The 21,366-nt window shown below is 41.6% G+C and overlaps 1 protein-coding gene across 7 annotated transcripts in view; it reads right to left on the bottom strand.

Moving 5' to 3' along the window:
- ctbp2a (C-terminal binding protein 2a) overlaps window positions 1–21,366 on the bottom strand; it is a 317,555-nt gene that overhangs the window by 135,621 nt on the left and 160,568 nt on the right. The window contains exon 2 of one of the 7 annotated variants that reach the window (XM_063071842.1): window positions 7,372–7,520. The exons of 5 other annotated variants lie outside the window; for them this stretch is intronic. In XM_063071842.1, the coding sequence (XP_062927912.1) occupies window positions 7,372–7,402 (31 nt within the window). In that variant the 5' untranslated portion in view covers window positions 7,403–7,520. Of the gene's footprint in view, window positions 1–3,214; window positions 5,022–7,371; window positions 7,521–21,366 lie in introns of those variants that run through there. One more of the 7 variants, XM_063071835.1, reaches the window with a different exon arrangement.

Raw genomic sequence — 21,366 nt, 5'->3', positions numbered from 1 at the left:
CACCTCATATGTCAACAATTTGAATGACAGAATTGATGGGCTTTGCTGCCAAGTTTGCAGATGATACAAAGATAGGTGGAGATGCAGATGGTGTTGAGGAAACAAGGGGTCTGCAGAAGGACTTGAAGAGATTGGGAGAACGGGTAAAGTTGTGGCATTTGGAATATAGTTAGAGAAGTATTTGGTTATGCATTTGGTAGATGGAATAATGCCATAGACTATGTTCTAAGCAGAGAGAAAGTTCAAAAATCAGAGATGCAAAGGGATTTAGGAGTCCTTGTGTAGGATTCCCTAAAGGTTAACTTATAGGTTGAGTCAGTGGTACATTGGCAAGAAAGGCACAAGCAGTGTTGGCATTCATTTTGAGAGGACTAGAATATTAAAGCAAAGATGCAATGCTGAGGCTTTGATCCAATTTCACTTGGAGTAAATGTGTGCAGTTTTGCGCCCCTTATCTGTGAAAATTACATGATTCGGGGAATGAAAAGGTTAACGTATGAGGAGCATTTTATAGTTCAGAGCCTGTACTCACTACAGTTTAGAAGAATGAGGAGAGATCTCCTTGAAATCTATCGAATATTGAAAGGCCTAGATAGGGTGGATGCAGAGAGGATATTTCCTATAGTGGGCAAGTCTAGGACCAGTGGGCACAGCCTCAGAATAGAGAGATGGGAACAGAGATGGGAAGGAATTTCTTTAGCCAGAGGAAGGAGAATCTGTTGAATTCATTGCCACAGCCAGCTGTGGAGGCCAACTCATTAGGTATATTTAAATGGAGGTTGATATGTTCTTGGTTAGTAAGGACGTCAAAGTTTACGGGGAGAAGGCTAGAGAATGGGGTTGAGAGGGATAATAATTCAGTCATGATGGAATGACAAAGCAGAATGGATGGGCTGAGTGGCCTATTTCCGCTCCTACATCTTATGGTCTAATGGTACATTCCCTAGCCTTCATCCTGTTCAGTCCATTGTCCTGAAATGCCCCTGACTCTATGGGTTTACTTGCGAGTTCTTCAACTATTTCCCATGTGGTATAGAGTTGCCATGATTTACTTAGCATTGAACTTTGCTTAAAAAAGAAAATTTACAGCAAAGGTTAATAAAGATCTGTAAATACATCCTCTCATCAATTCTAGTTTCTGAATAATAGATTGCCATCAAAAATACCTTCTGCCGTACCATATCACAACCAACTTTCAATCACTTATTGCTTAATACTCACCTGGGGGGAATTACTGAGATGCTCATGACTTCATAATGTCCAAGATACAGCCTGCTCAACAGGAAATCTGTGTAATACTGCAACTTAAAAACGGCACACAGTTTATTTGAAAGGGTGTGGCTGGAAGTATGTCCAACTATTGTTAAAATTATTTTGGGAAGAACTTTCACCAACCCAATTGAATAATTGGGGGAAATTGAAGTTCAAAAATCTAACAAGATTATCTGGTAAAAAGTAGGTGCGTTCCGATATGACTCATACAGTATTGTGTAGTCATGTCTGATAGCATTTTCCTATTTGAATGCCAATTCTCTGAACTCTCCATGGACAGTGGCCTTCATGTTGGACAGAGTGTACCTAACCACCTTTACATTTAGTTATTTGTCTAGTAGCTAGTTCTCTTAAGACATGCAATGCCAGGTCTATCAAAGGTTACTGACTATTTTCCTGCTCAACCACACTTCTCAAAGAAAAATTAAAATAGACGACATGCTTCCTGCCAGGGAAACAAAGAAAGCAGGCATTGTACCTCAATAAACCACAGAGAATCAGTTTTCTGTTATGGTATAGGTAATCATTCAGTATTGCTTATTTGACATTTTCCCCTGCAATAAAATAAATCTGATGTCCTGTATGAGATAATTGAAGGAGACTTCTAAATGAATCCAGATGCAAACCTTAATCAATATGCTTACACACATTAATTTTCTTTGTGATATTTTTGGTACTGGCTAACACTGAAGTTAAATTCTTGGTTCATTATTTTAACACAGTTATTATCTTTGGATTAATGGCAGGCAAGAATTTAATCCTCCAAGAGAACCACAACTTGTTGTGCTTTGGAGGCTTGCATGTCTCAATGACCTGGAGAGCTATGTTGGCTGGAGTCAGGGCTTGGTAGGGTCACCCAAGCCAAACAGGTCAAAGGGTAGAGGACAGACCGAGAGCGATCCACCAGTTCTCCTGGTTTGGGGGTTCAGCTCAGGATTAACAACCCTGACTGGTAAAACAAAATTTTTGCAGAAACAGCAATGAAGAATCCTTCTACATCTGAGTGCGACACTACTCCTGAGTCGCCACCCAGGACTTGCATGACTGACAGTAGTGAAAACTGAGAGGAAGCTACTGACATGAAGAAGGAAGCCCTGAACACTGCTAGATTTGGAGGACCTTCATTGCTGCCCTAAACGTCAGTGGCATATTGGGCAGTAAGTAAGGAAGTAGGAATTTAATATGAGTGCATTAACCAATGCACTGAAATAATTCAAAAGTGGTATGAAGCCCAGTACTGTTAGTCATTAACTGCTATCTTTATAATACATTAAATGCATTTTCTTCAAAAATATTGCTTAAAACTTGACTTTCTTTCCTGTCCAATAAAAGATTTCAACAAATGGCTATTTTATTATACATGTTAAAGCTGACTGATAATTGCTTCTTTAATTATTTTTAGATTATTTTACTGTTCTGCAGCATACAAATCTATAGATGCAACACTGAGAGCTCACATAACAATGTGTTATAAGAACACAATCAGCCTTAGTCTCTTCTGTAGCAAATAAATGAAACCACAATGGCAAGAGGATCAGTTTATATATGAGCTGGTCTAATGAATACTTGACCTACAGGATAGAAATATTCTGTATCATAATGATGGCTGCTGATTTCTCTACAGGGAGAATTGCATGCTACAATAATATAGTGAACAGGCCCACCTTGACACAAATTATTGCATTAATAGAAAGACAACTGACCTAATTAATTGAGAAGATGCAGATTGGCACACACAGGGATTTTCAATAATCTTTTTTGATAACGTGTCAAAACAGTGAAACAAAAACAATGGCCATAAAATGCAAAAGAGAATCAATCAGCCTCTGGTTTCAGTCCATTTTGCCTCACAAGGATAAAAGGAAAACAAGAGACAAAAGCATTTAAGTAGGAGTGATAGCACATAGATCAAACACAGCTAGAATGTAAAAAAATGCATTACTTGGTTCAGGTGATGCCATTGTAGAGACAATGACTGGAGGTCCAGTCCGCCTGGTCACTTTTGGGTTTGCAGCATTCGCCAGCTGGTAAGCCGAGCTTGTAGGTACCAGTGTGGCCTCCACCTGCGTTCCTGGCTTGCGGAGAATCCGAGGACTGTTGTGAGGGCTGTGCATAAGGGACTGGGTTGAGCTGCGCTCCCTCGTCATCAGTTCTATGGGCACAGTGTAGGTAGTAGAGTAGGCAGTTTTGGGACCTGGATTCGGAGTGGCCTGCTGTGTATTCATTGCTATTCCGGACTGAGCGAGGTAGAGGGGCCCTGATCGGAGGTTCTGCAGCCCCACTGGGGCGGGACCGTTGTAACCTGTCAGGCTTGGAAAATGGCCCCCAAGTCTTCCAGACCCAGAGGACCCATAGTTAGCAGTTTCGAGGAGGTGTTGGGATGGGGCACTGGATGGCCGGCGGCTCACTCCGATGAGCCTGGGTGACATTGGTTGCAAAGCCATTGGTAGATGCTGAGCACTGGGATTATCCATCGGAGGGACCACGCCTGCCGGAACTCCATAGTCATTACGCATTAGCTCGCTCCTGTGACTGAAGCTGTTCGAGCGTGTTCTCATGCGGGCGCCACTGCTCTGCAGCTCCTGCCGCAGCTGCGCGTCTGCTTTGCAACTGTGGGCAAGCCGCGACAGCAATCGCGCCTGACCCAGGTTCGGGGCCACAGATTTGATGTCATTTTCCTCCAGCACGGCCAGGAAGCTGGTCGAATCGAAGCCTTGCTGTAGCAGGTTTGCAATTGTGCTCTCCGATAAACCCTCCGAGCGCAGCAGCATCAGAAATTCAGCTCTGTTGTCCTGCCCGGGGATTCCCGCGGGAAGGTGGCTGCGGGCCAGCATGGTGTTGTCATAACCATCATAAACAGGCTTTGAAATTAAACCGTCCCTGTGTGCGTCGTGTTCAGACATCATTCGAGTTGTCCCTGCTGGCCTACGGCTTTGGTTTAGTGTGCCAGGGCACAGCATTCTATCCAAGCTGTTCTCACACCGAGACCCAGTGGCGGGATCCACCACTAAGCACGTTGGAGTAATCTGTCGTGCGTTGGTGGAGTCCAGTGGCCGACCAGTGGTATCAGTGTACATCTGTTTACCAGAAAAAGGTGGCGGTTCAGCCCCGTACCGAGGGAGAGGGGTTTCAGCACCATACCTGGCGGGAGAAGGGTCTCGGCTGCGTATTTTCTGTCCGTCGTGAACCAGCTTATCAGAAGGATCATGGTACACTCGGTTTACCTCAGGAGGAGGGGGAGGCCTCCCCTGTGAGTGGTCCCAAGACATTCTCCCGCTTGACATCCCATAATTCGGCGCTGATCTGTTCAGCATATGATCCCTATAAAACCGTGCCTCTTCGGATGGCCTAAGTGCCACGCCAGGGTCGCCATAGTAATCCTGCGGAGGCACCGAGTTGCGTCCGGTCATCACGGCCTGCTTTTCATGGGAGCAAGACATTTCAGACTCAGAGGATTTTCTCACAAGTCTGTGATCATACCGATTGGGATAATCTTCATCAAACCCAGAATCTGGATGGCTGTAATGTTCGTAATTATGTTCATACCCTCCTGCAACGTCGTGACCATGAACTCTGACGCTATCGCTACCGTCGTAGACACCGTCGCTGGAGTAGGTCAGCGAACCTCTTCTCCTGCTAGGCCTTTGGTAGTCGCATGCGCTGTTCTTGTCCCAGTTGTCTTTGTACCATCCGCTAGAGTCCCAGCTCTGAGAGCAGCCAACAGTTGTATGCTTGCTAGGGACAGGCATTGGAATAAAATGACTTCAGCTTAGTTAAAGAGGCGGGACCTCTGGTTATAAAACATGAAACAAAGCAGGCCGGTTTCACCTGAGCCCCAGTGGGACTCCAGAACCAAACAACTGCAGGTTTTCTATTACAAAGTACCGCTTGAATTATTAATCCAAAGAAACATCAGAAGAAACAAAAAAAAACGCACCTTGTTACCAAGTCTCATTCCACAACGGCCAAATGAAAGATCCTGTTTGTGTGTCAGCTTGCAGATAGAAAGGGTAGATTCTTTAATCCACACATTTATCCTTTCCTGCTTGGGACACGGCTTGTGCAGACAACTGGTATGACAGGGCTCATGGATTAAGCACTATATTAAACCAGTAAAGCCTTTGCTCTTTGTGACATCAACTGAGCTCATTCCAAACCTTACACTGGTCATACGCTGCAGATTCGCAATTTTTTAAATGAAGCCACTAAGCAATTTCCTAGCAAATTGCTTATGCGTTCTGCATTTTTTAAATGTTGCTATAAATGGAGGACCTTATACTTTGTGGTAAAAAGGGGAAGGGAGAATTAAAGAGACAAAAAACCCTGACAATCCCTCACTGTCAGCACAATTCAAATCCATCTTGATGAGATACTAATCCAGCAAAAATAGCTGGAAGTAAATTGCAAGCGAAAGGGAATGTTGATAATATACAAATTTAAACTGCATAAGCAAAGAATTAGAATTATCCTTTCAGTCTATCGACATTTTATGGTTTTTGTGCGCATAAATTGTGAAAACTCAGGAAATTTAAATTAAATTGAAATTTATTTTGTATTTAAATTAAACTGAAATTTATTTTGTATTTAAATTAAATTTAAATTTAAAAAAAGTGAAAAATGTGGGAATTTTCCTGTGCTATGCTGTAATTATGGTTTTTATTTTCTAAGCAAAGTCACGTTTGCTAACCTATATCAACCCAACTCAAGATTCAACATTCACCACTACCACGAAGAGAAAACATCTTTTGCCAACTCAAAGAAAAATGATCAGAATGTAATCTCTAATTTGCAGCCTTGTAAACAGAGCAGAGGTCAGCAAACCTCAGGGAAAAAAAACCCAGAAGGGTTAGGATTCAGCTGTACCAGTTCCTAAACAGACTTAGTGAATAATACACTTGCTGGTTAGGTTGATCTAAACATTAACAAAACAAATAGAATTCATTTTTTAAACCTCAAACATCACCATAAATATTCACCTATTTACATGTGTGAAGAAATGTGATATTCCATAAATGATTATTTTGCATTTTATTTGACATCTTGACAGGGGATATTTTAGTGCTTTCTTTTACCCATTAACAATCATTGTCTTGTTCTAATTTCCCATTGAGGAGCATGAAAACATGTACAGAACTTGACTCCAAGGGAATGCTGTTTTGCACCCATTCGCTTAGGATGATAATGGTCAACAGATAACAGACAGTGGCCACCTAATCCCACACTATGAGGAGCAGACAATAACAGCTCCCTCCAAGTAGTGAGGGGAGTGATGCAAATCATCAGAAAATATCCGAGTCCATTGCCACCATCATCTGAAGAGCAAGTTGTACATTGATTCTGAAATACTTGAAAAATGAATTTGGTGACAACTTCCATCAGTTCCAACTTATTTTACAGGACAATCTTAATAGAATGCTGCAAAATTGCAAATATAGTCTCTTCCATGAAATATTAAGGAGAACTGTAAAGGTTGAGTGGAACGATCAACTTCAACGTCAATGTTGACGAAGGAATTTCCGGCCTGTCACTAGTAATTAAAGTAGAACCCGTAATCCTATCATTTCAGTGGATGGAAAAGATTGCTTTCTGATTCACTGTTGGAGTCTATTGAGTTCATTAATTATGCAGCATTCATTAGAAAAATGTTTAACCTTTCACTGCTCTCAAAAGATTTTTCAGCATGATGCAGTACTTCAAATACCATACCCAATTACGGTCCAAAAGAACATGGAATAAATGCATGACACATGGATTACTGTTTTAAGGAGATGAAGCAATAAAACAAATTTTAAAACTATCAAAAAATGTCAAAAAGGATGTTTAAATCAGTGAAGCAACTATTTTTGAAAAGTTTTAAAACTCTTCACTGAAAGCCCTGTTTGACCAGTGGACAAATAATCATAACTGGTTTTATAAGAACAACACCACCTTTAGATCTATCACATCTATCACTTTACTGAGAAACAGAACAGTAAAGTGCCGTGAAAAATTACAGAACACGAGGAGAATGATCGTTTTCATATTCGGTCCGGAAGAAGTCAAAGGTGGACAATTAACTGTGGCTTAACTTATCTTAATTAATTTGAATAATATACTTACAACGTTGTTGAATTAAAATGTCTCTTTCCATCTCAACCAGACTGCTAGTTCAATGGCCAGAAACTAATGGAACAGTCAGCTTTGCTGGCACTCTGTCTGGTTTTCTTTCCTGGAGTATTGCCATGGATGGAAATTTCTGTGATTCTCTGCTGTTGAAATTAAACCCTGCTTAAGTACAGTGACACAGAATTTGACAGCTGCATGGCCAAACAGTACTATGTCTAAGTGAATCACTGGCTGAAATTGAGAAAAATGTAGATGTTTCCTGTAGGATGTAATGATAAGGAAAACAGAGCTGCAACTGGCAGACACCAAGATAAACATATCGACTGAAGTATTATTTTAAAAGGAAATAAGTCAAGTTCAAGTTTAATTATCATTCAACTATACATGAATACCCACGAATACGGCCAAACAAAATAATGTTCCTACGGAGCCAAGATGCAAAACACATAACCAACAGTCATACACAGCATAAGGCACATATAAGGTAACAAGTAAATATACAGTCACACATAAATAGCCCAAGTCCATGAGTGACAGGTCCTAGAAATTGATAGTGCATGGGTGTTATTGGCAAGAACAAGTAGTTCAGAGCAGTCAGCAGATGAACATACATACACTATCCAGCTTATCACTGCATCATGTGAACCCTGGAGGGTAGTACCAACGGGAGAGGCCAGCACCCCACCAACCCGGCATGGACGCCACCGAGCTACACCGCCTCCAGCATCTTCTCTCCCGGACCGCTGCAAAGTGCAAGTCCGCGACTTGAGGCCTAGTGCTCGCTGCAAACCGAGGCCACGCCGATCCCCCGCCACCCGTCTCGCCAACAAACAAGGCAGATGACTTGACAGTGTTCTACATTACCAATGTCCAACAGGGCCTTGCAATCGCAGGAAAGATGTCCAAGGCAATCACCCATTGTTGGACTGCACATCACCTTCACACACCAACTCCAATACCTTTCTGTAGCATGCAGTAAACACTTACGTTAATTCAAACAATGGCGAGCAGTTAAGGTGTCTGATTGTAACTAAAATCCCTAAGGAGGTGAGCAGTAAAATGTTAACCATCTAAATGACAGATATCCCATATCCCTGAACCATGGTTGCACACTTCAACTCCGAGGGGGAAAAACCCACCACATTCCCTCACAGAGACTGTACCTATGATTCATGAAACAACCTTAAAGTCGCCATTTGTGCAAGGGACTACAGTTTGTTTGCCCTCTTAGCTTTTAAACAGTGCTAATGGAGGAAGGAAAAGTGGAAAAAATATACAGATGAATGCTCTGTTCTACCAAAATAAACACACACAGCAACAAACTTGGCAGAGATGCTGAAAATACCCTATGTGTGGAACCTGGCAGCTGAAAACAGGCCAAAGCAGTATATAAGTGTGTTTTATTTTCAAATGGTTGTTGCTTGTTATTGTAAAAATAGAAATGGCAAATAGAGACCTCCATTATCAAAGGGTGCCTCACGCCCTGCAATGTAGATCTTAAATATGTGCTAGGAATTTTTGTAGCTCTAATTAATTTGCCTGCATGTAATAGTGTGGCAAATGTACATCCCACTGGCTGTAAGGACTATGACACTGGTCTTTATCAAAGCTACCAAAGATATACAGTATGTGATCCTGAAGCCAAATGATAGTGTAAAAATAATGAAACAACTACACTGACCAATTATGGCATGTGGTAATGAACTGCTGGCAATTGTCTTATAGGCATTCCAGCTGTAAAAATGGACCAGACGTGTTGTTTTATGTTGCATGCCATAGATTTACCATTGCAGTGCTCAGATATGCTTACATTAAACAGCACAGCATATAGAACACAAGACATTAACAGGGGCTGAGGGAACAAAATATAGGAGTTTTAAATATTTGAAAAGCCTCTTTGTCTGGACCATTGATAAACACCATGATTCTACAAACCCGAACTTTAAAAAAATCTAATCACAAGGTAAACATTGGACAAGAAAGAGCAGTTATGCTTTAGTAGATTTTCTTGTTAAAAACGGCGCGTCTCTACACACAATTCATTGGAGGAGACAGCATGGCACTAAAAATCCATTCACTAGGAAGTAAATGAACAACTGTGTGCCACTAATGATAATTTACTTTGCCACGTAAGAACTTCACTGTTTACTGAGCTCATGTCTCATTAACTAATCACGCAAGGCTTTAAAGCTACAGAGACAACTCGGGCTTTTTGTGAAAAAGATTCGTTCACATCAAGCTTTCTACTACTGATGTGCCTAGAATGCAACAAAATTCACATTTCTTTAAAACACTGGAGTGTGTGCCAGAGAGTGAGAGATGGGAATGAGAATGGAATGGATATATTAATGGTTTTGACTACTGTTGAAGTGATAATTCTTTTACCACTGAATTTTCACTTTATTCATGGATTATGGACATTCATTCTCCAAGAGGACCACAAACTTGTCATAGGGTTTGGAGGCTTGTGTGCCTCAATGACCCGGAGAGCTATGTTGGCTGGATTCAGGGCTTGGTAGGGCCACCCATGCCAAGCAGGTCAAAGAGTAGAGGACAGACTAAGAGCGGTCCACCGGTCCTCCAGGTTCGGGGGTTCATCTCAGGGCTAGCCACCCTGACTGGTCAAACACCGTTGTTATGGAAACAGCAATATAGAATCCTTCTACATCTGAGTGCGATGGTATTCCTGAGTCTCCATCCGGAACTTAGTGAAAACTGAGCTACTGACACGATGAACATCACCACCACCACCAGAGATGGAGGACCTTCATTGCTACCCTAAACACCAGCAGTGTTATGGGTAGAAGTGATGGCATTCACATTTATCTTCTATCCCAAGCTCCCTTTTGAAGATGGCAATTAGCTTTCTTGGAGTGGGACACGATTGATAAAAACAAGTCAGGTTTAGATAAGAAATCATTTTACAAATGAGGAATACCAAAATTCTCTTCTACTCTGCAGGTATCATTCATGCCAAACCAGCAGGAAATGACACCAATTTCCACCTGTCTCGTCTCAGTGAAGGAAAACAAGAATATTTATAACACTCAATGCAAACCAGAATGAACTTAACTCACTGCACACTTCACGCCTCAACTTGGTTGTGGTGTTGATGTTCAGTAGAACATCAGTGGATGAAGTTATTTAGGGCTTGGTGGAGATGGGGGACAGGGGTTCCATTGTAGCTTTCTTCTAGTTCCTGTTCACTTCAGTCATCTCTAAATGATATTTAAATCTAACTCTGGCACAACAACCTAGATCCTGTTGCAATCAGGTGAAACTCTACATTTCATTGCCACCAAGTGACATTGTCTCGACTTATTTCCATTTTTCCTTTTATTCCCTCCGGGAGTGGAGGACATGGCAGGTTTGATGTCCTGACATATCCTCAGACTCTGCAATTCAACACTCCAACAGTCCTTTTGCTTTGTTCTTTCATCTCTGTCCTCATGCTCTAACTGCTCCCATTCACTTGATGGCCCAATAACTTTGTGGACAGCTTACATCCATTGTCAGCTTGGTTTTACTTTATCAGGGACATTACTCATTCTAGCACCAATTCTCTTTCCAGGTTCTGATGTAAAGTCTTCAAACCGAGCTATTGACTCTACTGCTCTTCCTACGGATGCAGCCTGACATCTGAGTATTTCCAGGGTTTTTGGTTTTTAATTCAGGTCCCAGAAATTGCATTGGTGTCAAGGTTACAGCATAGTGCTTCTCCCAGTGTTCAGATGTTACCCTACATGCTTTCTCCTTGTCTAATCAACATCACAATCAGCAAAGTTAAAAAAATGCTCCAGAAGAGAAAAATTGGTAAACTGTATTCAGTGTACAGTGTACCGATCCCTGTGGAAAGCGGAGAAAAGGAGTGATGCACAGATGTGTTTGGTGCTAGGATGAACACTGCTCTGCTTGATGCACTATCAATTACTCCAAAAGACTGGAAGTAGAGTAAATACTGAAAGACTTTTATTAACAATAAAATGGGTCCTCATCCATGCTGAGTATCTGTCCTGGACTGAGGGAGGAGCAATGACACAATCGCCTTTATTCAGGGTTCTGTGGGAGGAGCCACAGGAGCAGTCAGCAGAGGGGCATGTCCAGACAGGTAACCCAGTTACAACCTATATACATGGTTTACCACACTGCTTTCATCTATCCTTTATTGTATAACCATAGTTACACAAAGTAAAAAAAAAACTCAGTCATTCTGAGGCAGCAAATGCATCACAGTTAGAGCTTTAAGACTAGAGGCCAGGTTACAGTAGACAACCTCCACTTGCTCGACTGTGACCAGACTAACAGAACTAGGCAGAGAAAGAAAAGCCAACACTTGCAAGGAACAAGCTGGAATACGTTGAAACTGTCAGCACGACCTGCCCATGTGTTCAGGTGAAGAATCCAAGCGTTGGTGGCTCTTGCAGAACTTAATCTTCCACAAGAAGCAGAAGTGCCACATGGCAACACTGTTGGTAGCTCACAAATCAGACGCTACAACTCACTGACGAAGGGTCTCGGCCCGAAACGTCAACTGTACCTCTTCCTAGAGATGCTGCCTGGCCTGCTGCGTTCACCAGCAACTTTTATGTGTGTTGCTTGAAATTCTAGCATCTGCAGATTTCCTTGTGTTTGCTACAATTCTCAATGTTTCCCAAAAACAGGATGAAAATGTTTCAAAGTTCAAAGTGAATATATTTCAAAATACACATATGTCACCATATACAACCCTAAGATTCACTTTCTTGCAAACAAACATACTCAACCCATAATACAATAATAACCCTCAATGGAAGATCGCAGCAACTTGGACATTCAACCAGTGTACAAAAGACAAAAAACTGTGCAAAAAAGAAAAATAATAATAATAAATAAATAGGCAACAAACATCAAGAACATGAGATGAAGAATTCTTGAAAGTGAGCCCATAGGTTGTGGGAACATATCAGTGAGAGGGCAAGTGAAGTTATGCCTTTTGGTTCAAGAGCCTGCTTCTGGAAGAGTGGTGCTTTATTCCAAAAAGTCATCAAAAACATCCAAGACTACAGTCATAATTCAGACTCATCACAGAATGTTGCCAGAGTGTTCTGGGTGGTTCCAGTTCCCGGGAATTACACAGTATTCCACTGGGCATTGAATTTCATTTGCATGTTGCAGCATGAAACATCAGTCCCATCACGTAATTACTCACAAAACTGTTACTAATCACTGACAGACCCTGTTTTTTTTTACAGCTGTATTTAAATAGTCTTAATAATAATTAAGTGTCTTTTAATGGAACCTAAATAACTGGCTTATGCAGACAATTTTCGACAGACCAAGACTTCACCTGATGGTGTGTCCCATGCCCTATAAAATCCAGTGAATCCCAATATACAATATACTTTAGGCATAGCTTTCCAAGATACACTGTCTAAACATGCTCTACAATGGCACGGCATGATAGCACAACACATTACAGTACAGGCGACCCAGGTTCAATTCCCGTCGCTGCCTGAAAGCAGTTTGCACGTTCTCCCCGTGACTGCATGGGTTTCCTCCAGGTGCTCCGGTTTCCTCTCACAGTCCAAAGATGTATTGGTTGCTGGGTTAACCGGTCATTGTAAATTGTTCCATGATTAGGCTAGGATTAAATCAGGGGATTGCTGGGCGGTGTGGCTTGAAAGGATGGAAGGGCCTATTCTGCACTGTATCTCAGTGAATCAATATATAAATCCAGGTTGAGTATATTTTTATCAACTGGGAAAAGTTCTCTGCAAGATAAATACGGCATTTCATCCAAGTTGCTGGACAATTAAAGATCTTTAATTTTTTATCTTAAGATGCACTTACACAGATTCCTGCAAGTGCACTGAAGTAAGAAATATTCTTTAAAAAATCTGTGCACTAGCATCACACACACAAAACCAAACATAGTTCCCTTAAGTATGTCACTGCAACACAGCTTTACAGCCAAAACATTTTGGTTCAGTTTTTACTTGTCACACAACATGGGTGAATTGGAATTGGTTTGTTAATATTACATGTGCTGAGGTACCGTGAAAAGCTTGTCTTGCACACGGTTCATACAGATCAATTCATTACACAGTGCATTGAGATAGTACAAGAATGCAGAATAAAGTGTACAAGCTACAGAGAAAGTGCAGTGCAGGTAGACAATAAGGTGCAAGATCATAATGAGGTGAACAGTGAGGACAATTGTGCTAAGGAACCATTCAATAGTCCTATAACAGCAGGATAGAAGCCAGCTGGATGACTAAGAACACATTATAGAACTGCAATATTCTTGATAAAACAGCAGTTAGGCTTTGTTATTGACAACTGAAATCCTCAAGATGATTCTGTTTGCAAGAGGAACTCAGTGACTACCTCGAACATGCTCTCAAAATGGAGTGTCAAACTGAGGACTCAGCTCTGAAAGGGTTAATCCTAATCAACGGACTGAAGCTTATAGAGACAAAGTACTCCCTGCCAACATGATACACTGTCAAGACTGCAGCCCCCAAAGCATAACAGAAATAAATATGCGATTGGAGCATCTAGATGTCCGTGCTAACTAAAAAGCACGAATTCAAATATGCCTGCCGTTCAAATGGATCGACAAAAATGCAAAACTTTCACTGGAAAGTAAAGTGTTAAGAAACAGTCATAAAGCACTACAGCACAGTAACAGGTCCTTCAGCATCTTTAGTCCATGCGGAACTGTTATTCTACCTAGTCCCATCGATCTGCATCTGGGCGGTACCCTCCATAACCCTCCCATCCACGTATCTATCCAAACTTCTCTTAGGAGTTGAAACTGAACCGACACTCACCATTTTCACTGGCAGCTCACTCCAAACTCTCACCACACTCTGAGTGAAGAAGTTCCCCCTCATGTTCCCCTGAAACATTTCACCTTTCAACCTTAACCCATGACCTTTGATTCCAGTCTCACCCAACCTCAGTGGGAAAAGCCTGCTTGCATTGACCCTATCTATACCCCTCATAATGTTGTATACCTCTATCGAGCTCACTCTCCTGCACTCCTGGGAATAATCTATTCAACCTTTCCCTATACTCTGTTGCTCAAGTCCCAGCAACATCCTTGTAAATTTTTGTCTTTTAAACAGTCTGCATTCTATTTTTGAATTCTCTTAGTAGCTTCTGCAGTACTAATCAGAGTGGAAATTAGACGAGTATTCTGGGTACAAGGATGCGGTAAGGTGTCCTGCAAGCTTGAAAAGACTGCCACTAATATAGTGAAACATTTCCAAAAATAGGGAAATACATTTTCACATTTCAGATATTCGTGAGATATGATAGTTTCCAGAGTAGATGGTGAATTTAGACCTGTGCACAGAATCCAGGAAGATTGGAAAATACAGGCCTAAAAGCTAGCATCATCCCAGAGGAACACAAGGCAACCAGCTCATTCGGCCAAGTTATGAATAAAGGTAACTGTAAGAATATAAGAATATACACTAAATTTTAATTTATTCACACTGAATGGGCTCTGCATATACAGAGTCCAATATTGTCACCAGTTCATATCAATCTTAGATGTAATCAATTACTTAATGCTGAATTACTATTTATTTGCATATAGGCCACCCTGTGTTTCGGGCAAGTGGAGTTCCAAGAAAATGGGATGTATCATGACTTTCTGTGTTGGAAAAAAAAGTTTATGTCAATTTACTTTATTTCACATAACTTCCATGAGACAGAATTCTATTTATTTATTCATTGAGACACAGTGTGGAATAGGCCCTTCCGGCACTTTGAGCCACGCCGCCCAGCAATCCCCAACTTAACCCCAGCCTAATCTGCTCTGTGACGTTTACTCCGCTCTCCTCGGCGCTGCTCCGGGCTTAGCGCCTGTGTGCTTCCTGGCAAATTGCCTCACTGTGAACTGAGACCGAGGCTACGGGCCTGCTCCGGCTGCTCCAGGCTTCAGGTTTATGGACTCAGTTTCATTCTAAATGCTGTTGCTTTATTGTTTGCATGATTTGTAATTTTTTTCCCTCTCTCTGCACATTGGGTGTTGGTCTTTTTTTTAAAATCGGGTTCTTTCAGGTTTCTTGTTTTGCAGCTGCCTGTTAGCAGATGAATGTCAAGATTGTATAGTTTATACAAACTTTGAACTTAATCATGGATAATTTACAATGATTGATTAACCTACCAGCTGGCACTACGGGAGGAAACTGGAGCATCCGGAGGAAACCTCTGTAGTCATGGGGAGAACGTACAAACTCCTTAAAGGCAGCATGGGAAATTTTACTCCGCAGCTCTAATGTTTGGGTGCTGATTTGAGAATTTAAATTTCTATCATCCAAATGGTTGTCATGCAGGGCTTGCCTGTATCTCAGTGCCTCTTAAGTCAAATGACTGACTGCCAGTTTGTGGTTTTGCGATCTGGCTTTTTCTAATGCTGGCACCAAAGGGTTATCTGCTCAGTTAGTACGATGTTCAGATCCTGATGGGAATTTCATGGTATAAATGCTAATATAACTCAAACCACTTAATGTTAAACAATTCAGGGACTCAACATAGGCATCATTAACTCCCAGGCACAGACTGGTTGATAAACCCAGATGGTTCTATGACGAGCGATAAAAATGAAGGAATCAAGGACTTATCAAGTACCTTTGATAAATTATTCTGGCCAAGATTTTTACGCACTCCCAAGATGATCTCGGGTAGGGAATTCCGGGATTTTGAAACACTACTTAAGCAAGAAATAAATGCTCAGGACAACTTGGAGCATGGCCTGTAGGCAGTGGTTTTGCTGTAGCACCTCACTGATGCTAATCACTAATACTAACTGCTGCCAGTACAGTTTTATGCATGTTGTGCACATATTGCCAGTTCTGGTCACCTCACTACAGGAAGGATGTGGATACTACAGAGAGAGTGCAGAGGAGATTTACAAAGACGCTGTCTGGATTGGAGAGCGTGCCTTATGAAAATAGGTTTTCAACTTGGACTGACGGAGGATGAGAGGTGACCTGATAGATGTGTATAAGATGATGAGAGGCATTAGGGTTCCTAATGTGGATAGCTAGAGGCTTTTTCCCAGGGCTGAAATGGCTAACACAATGGGGTCATAGTTTTAAGGTGCTTGGAAGAAGGTACAGAGATGATGTCAGGGGTGAGTTTGTGGGTGCATAGAATGCACTGCCAGTGATGGTGGTGGAGGCAAATACAATAGGGCTTTTTAAGAGACTCTTAGATAGGTACATGGAACTTGGAAAACTAGAGCAGCAGGTTACATGATCGGCATAACATTGTGGGCCGAAGGACCTCTAATGTGTTGTAGATTTCTATGTTCTATGTTCAAATATTTTATACTTTGGTTGAATTTTAAGAATATCACTCTTCTGGACTTGTATTTCCTTTGAGTTCACCAACTAATTTATCTATTTGACCTATTTGATTATTCACAAGCAGCAAAAAAAATCTTCGCAAACTAACATGTTGCTCTGTCCCTACACCTCCTTCCTCACTACCATGCAGGGCCCCAAACAGTCCTTCCAAGTGAGGTGATACTTCACCTGTGAGTCTGTTGGGGTCACCTACTGAATCTTCTGCTCCCGGCGTGGCCTCTTGTATATCAGTGAGACCTGATGTGGATTGGGAGACCACTTTGCCAAGCACCTACGCTCTGTTCGCCAGGAATAGCAGGATCTCCCAGCAGCCCCCCATTGCAATTCCACTTCCCATTCCCATTCAGACATGTCAGTCCATGGCCTCCTCTACTGCTGCGACGAGGCCACACTCAGGTTGGAGAAGTTACACCTTATATTCCATTTGGGTAGCCTCCAACCTGATAGCATGAACATCGATTTCTTGAACTTCCAGCAATTGTTCCCCCTCCTTCCTGCTTCCCTCCCTCACCTTATCTCTCTACCTGCCCATCACCTCCTTCTGGTGCTCCTCCCCCTTTCCTTTCTTCCATGATCTTCTACCCTCTCCAGCCCTTTATCCCTTTCACCAACTTCCCAGCTCTTTACTTCATCCCCCTCCCTCTCCTGTTTTCACCCATCACTTGCCACCTTGAACTTCTTCCTCTCCTCCTCCCCGCCGACTTTGTTACTCTGACTTCTCCCCTTCCTTCCCAGTCCTGCTGAAGGGTCTCAGCCTAAAAAGTCAAATGTTTACTCTTTTACGAAGATGCTGCCTAGCCTGCTGAGCTACTCCAGCACTTCGTGTGTGCTGTTACTCTGAGGAATCCCATTACCTCATCTTCATTTAAGCCCTTACCACAATGGATAAAGTTAGTAAGTAAAATATTTTCAAATGATAATTTTGTTCAACCCATTCATTTCTCTAATCAGTCAGTAGAATTACTCCTTTCAGTTTGAGTCACACGTACTCAACGAGTGGACACTCGCTGAGCTTCACTTGTGTTAACTCTAAATATTTACTTTGCTTTCATTGACTGTGCTTCCCTGAATTATCACTTCACATCCTCGCTTATTTTTCTATCCCTCGTGGATTATAACCTAATATAATTATTTTCCATTCATAGTTCTATTTCTGTATTCAAGTTGAAATTCACCTAACCATTAGAGCATCCCAGCGACTGCAACACCTTCCTGTGCCTAACACTTAAAGGTGAGGATTTTCCAGAGCTGCATTCAAGAGCATCAGTTCTGAGAATTAATGCAACAAATAGAGAGCAACTAACATAGAGTGCACTTTTGTAGAATCGCTTATCAGCATGCATTCTATCAATTACACCTTACTATGTGTATTATTCCTGAGTGATTCATTGTACATCAAAAATAACCTTCATTTTCAGCACAGACTTCACCTTGGTCAAGAGTTTACTGGATGAAATGTTTCGAAGTTCAAAGTAAATTTATCAGCAAAATACATAGATGTTACCATAAACAACACTGAAGTCATTTTCTTGTGGACGTACTCAATAAGTCTATAGAATAAAAACCAAAACAGAATCAATGCAAGGCCGCACCCAACTTGGGCATTCAACCAGAGTGCAAAAGACAACAATCTGTGCAAATACAAAAAGAATTAAGAATTAAGCCAAGTTTGTTCTCATTTAACTATATGCATGAATATAATGTATATATCCATTTAATCTACAGTATATAGAAACGAGCAACACACATCAAAGTTGCTGGTGAATGCAGCAGGCCAGGCAGCATCTCTAGGAAGAGGTACAGTCAACGTTTCAGGCCGAGACCCTTCATAAGGACTAACTGAAGGAAGAGTTAGTAAGAGATTTGAAAGTGGGAGGGAGGGGAGGAGATCCAAACTGATAGGAGAAACAGGAGGGGGAGGGATGGAGCCAAGAGCTGGACAGGTGATTGGCAAAGGGGATACGAGAGGATCATGGGACAGCAGGTCTGGGGAGAAAGACAAGGGGGGGGGGAACCCAGAGGATGGGCAAGGGGTATAGTCAGAGGAACAGAGGGAGAAAAAGGAGAGTGAGAGAAAGAACGTGTGTATAAAAATAAATAACGGATGGGATACGAGGGGAGGTGGGGCATTAGCGGAAGTTAGAGAAGTTGATGTTCATGCCATCAGGTTGGAGGCTACCCAGATGGAATATAAGGTGTTGTTCCTCCAACTTGAGTGTGGCTTCATCTTTACAGTAGAGGAGGTCGTGGATAGACATGTCAGAATGGGAATGGGATGTGGAATTAAAATGTGTGGCCACTGGGAGATCCCGCTTTCTCTGGCGGACAGAGCGTAGGTGTTCAGCAAAGCGGTCTCCTAGAGATGCTGCCTGGCCTGCTGCGTTCACCAGCAACTTTGATGTGTGTTGCTTGAATTTCCAGCATCTGCAGAATTCCTGTTGTTTGCGTATATAGAAACGAGATGGTTCTCCGAACTAGGGTGTAAAGCACAATAGTACACATAGCACACATTACACACAATAATTTATGAAGGTAAGGATAAAATCTACAGATAAATCATATATAAATAACAAACTGGTGTATTAATATTAAATATTCTAAGGTACAGAACAGATTAACCAGTGACATTTCGAATACGTTGCGGCAGGGAGTTCAGAGGCCTTATATCCTGGGGAAAGACAGTGCTTCTCATCCTGATCATTCATGTTTTAATGTCTCGTGTCTCCTGCCTAATGGTAGAAAGTCAAAGAGGATGCTGGATGGATGGGTGGGATCCTTGACAATACTAAGGGCCTTGCTTATGCACAGCGTTCCTGATAAATTTCCCCGATGGATGGATGGATAGATATATAGATAAATAAATAGCAAGCAAGCAACAAGCATTGAGAACATGAGATGAAAAGTCCTTGAAAGTGTGTCTATTGGTTGTGAGAACATTGCATTGATGGGGCAAGTGAAGTAGAGTGAAGTTATCCCCTTTGATTCAAAAGCCTACATGGTAAATGCTTGCCTGCTTCTGATGTGCTACATAGCTGTTCTTGGGGCGAAATTCTCAAATCTGTGACAACTTTGTAGCTTCTATAACACTGAAGCAATTTAGCAAAGATACTGCAGTTGTAATCTAAATGCAAGCCCTCTCAATGAACCTCTTAGACTGCCTGCACAATAAAGATCTACCACACAATTATCTTAGTATGCGAATGGAATTAAGAGTACTCAGTGGATTTATGGTTTCAATTCCATCTAGCATACTCAAATGTCTTATGTTAATATTTTGTTCAGCATTACGCTGACTTATCAGTGACTTCAGAATGAATTGGATGTGATCTATAAATACTGTCTGTTGAACTTGAATCAGTACAAACTCCTTTGCTTTCATGCTTGAACACTCACTGTGGTCTAAATCTAACTTTAAACAGAACAGATAAATAAACTTCTGTTAGAACATTTTTTGGGGTTAGAACACATAACAAATAACTTCAGCAACTGACTCCAGCTACCAGTCTTCAGATACAAATATGAATTGTGGATTAGATCTAAAATGCAGCTCTAAACAATGGGTTCCTAAGAACTGTGAACCACAGATAATTGGAAGACCTGACAATAGTGATTAAAATTCATTTAGATAACTGTGGCGTGGGTGCAGGCATGAGGTGTGAAGTTTGTGTGTATTTCAAAGAAAGCATTGTGGATGCATTGTAAATATGGAATTGTACTTTGACCTTTAGCACATAAAATGCCATGTAGCGTTAGGTTAGGCAGACCTTTTTCCTCTGAAAGGGTCTCCATCTGATGCCCGCTGTATCTCATTTTGTCGAATAAAGAGACTGCTTTATATCTACCGGTACTTTTCACCAATGACTTTGTTCACACAACCACAACTCCTATGTAAAGAGATATTCAAAGCTCAGGAGAATATTGCAGAAATGACTTTAGTACATCCAAATATTTTTAAAATTCATTTTTCAGGATGTGGAAACACTAATATTATCTCCCGTAATTACTCTTGAGCAAATGGTAGTGAGCCAATGTTTTAAGCTGGTGCAGTCCTTTGGGCAAAGTGTCTCTCGATGTGGTGCTGGTTGGAGAGCTTCATGATTTAGCAATGATAATTAACAGTAATATAATTCCATACCCTGTGTGTCAACATCTCTGAGGACCTATTCTGGACCTAACATATCAATGCAGTTACAAAGAAGGCATGTCAGTCGCTATATTTCATTAGGAGTTTGAGAAAATTTGGTATGTTTCCAAAAACACTAGAAAATTTATACAGATGTACCATGGAGAGCATTCTAACTGGCTGCATCACAGTCTGGTATTGGGGGTGGGGTGCTACCGCACAGGATTGAAGTAAGCTGCAGAGAGTTGTAAACTTAGTCAGTTCCATCACGGGTACTGGCCTCCATAGTATCCAGGACATCTTCAAGGAGTGATGCCTCAAAAAGATGGCATCCATCATTAAAGACTCCTATCACTCAGGTCATGTCTTGTTCTCATTGCTACCATCAAAGAGGAGGTACAGGACTCTGAAGTCATACACATAAAGATTCAAGAACAGCTTTTTCCCCTCCGCCATCTGATTTCTGAATGGACATTGAACCCATGTACACTACCTCAGTACTTC

This window comes from Mobula hypostoma, chromosome 19 (genome assembly GCF_963921235.1).
Source record: "Mobula hypostoma chromosome 19, sMobHyp1.1, whole genome shotgun sequence".
NCBI lineage: Eukaryota > Metazoa > Chordata > Chondrichthyes > Myliobatiformes > Myliobatidae > Mobula > Mobula hypostoma.
This window is presented reverse-complemented; position numbering and strand designations above follow the sequence as displayed.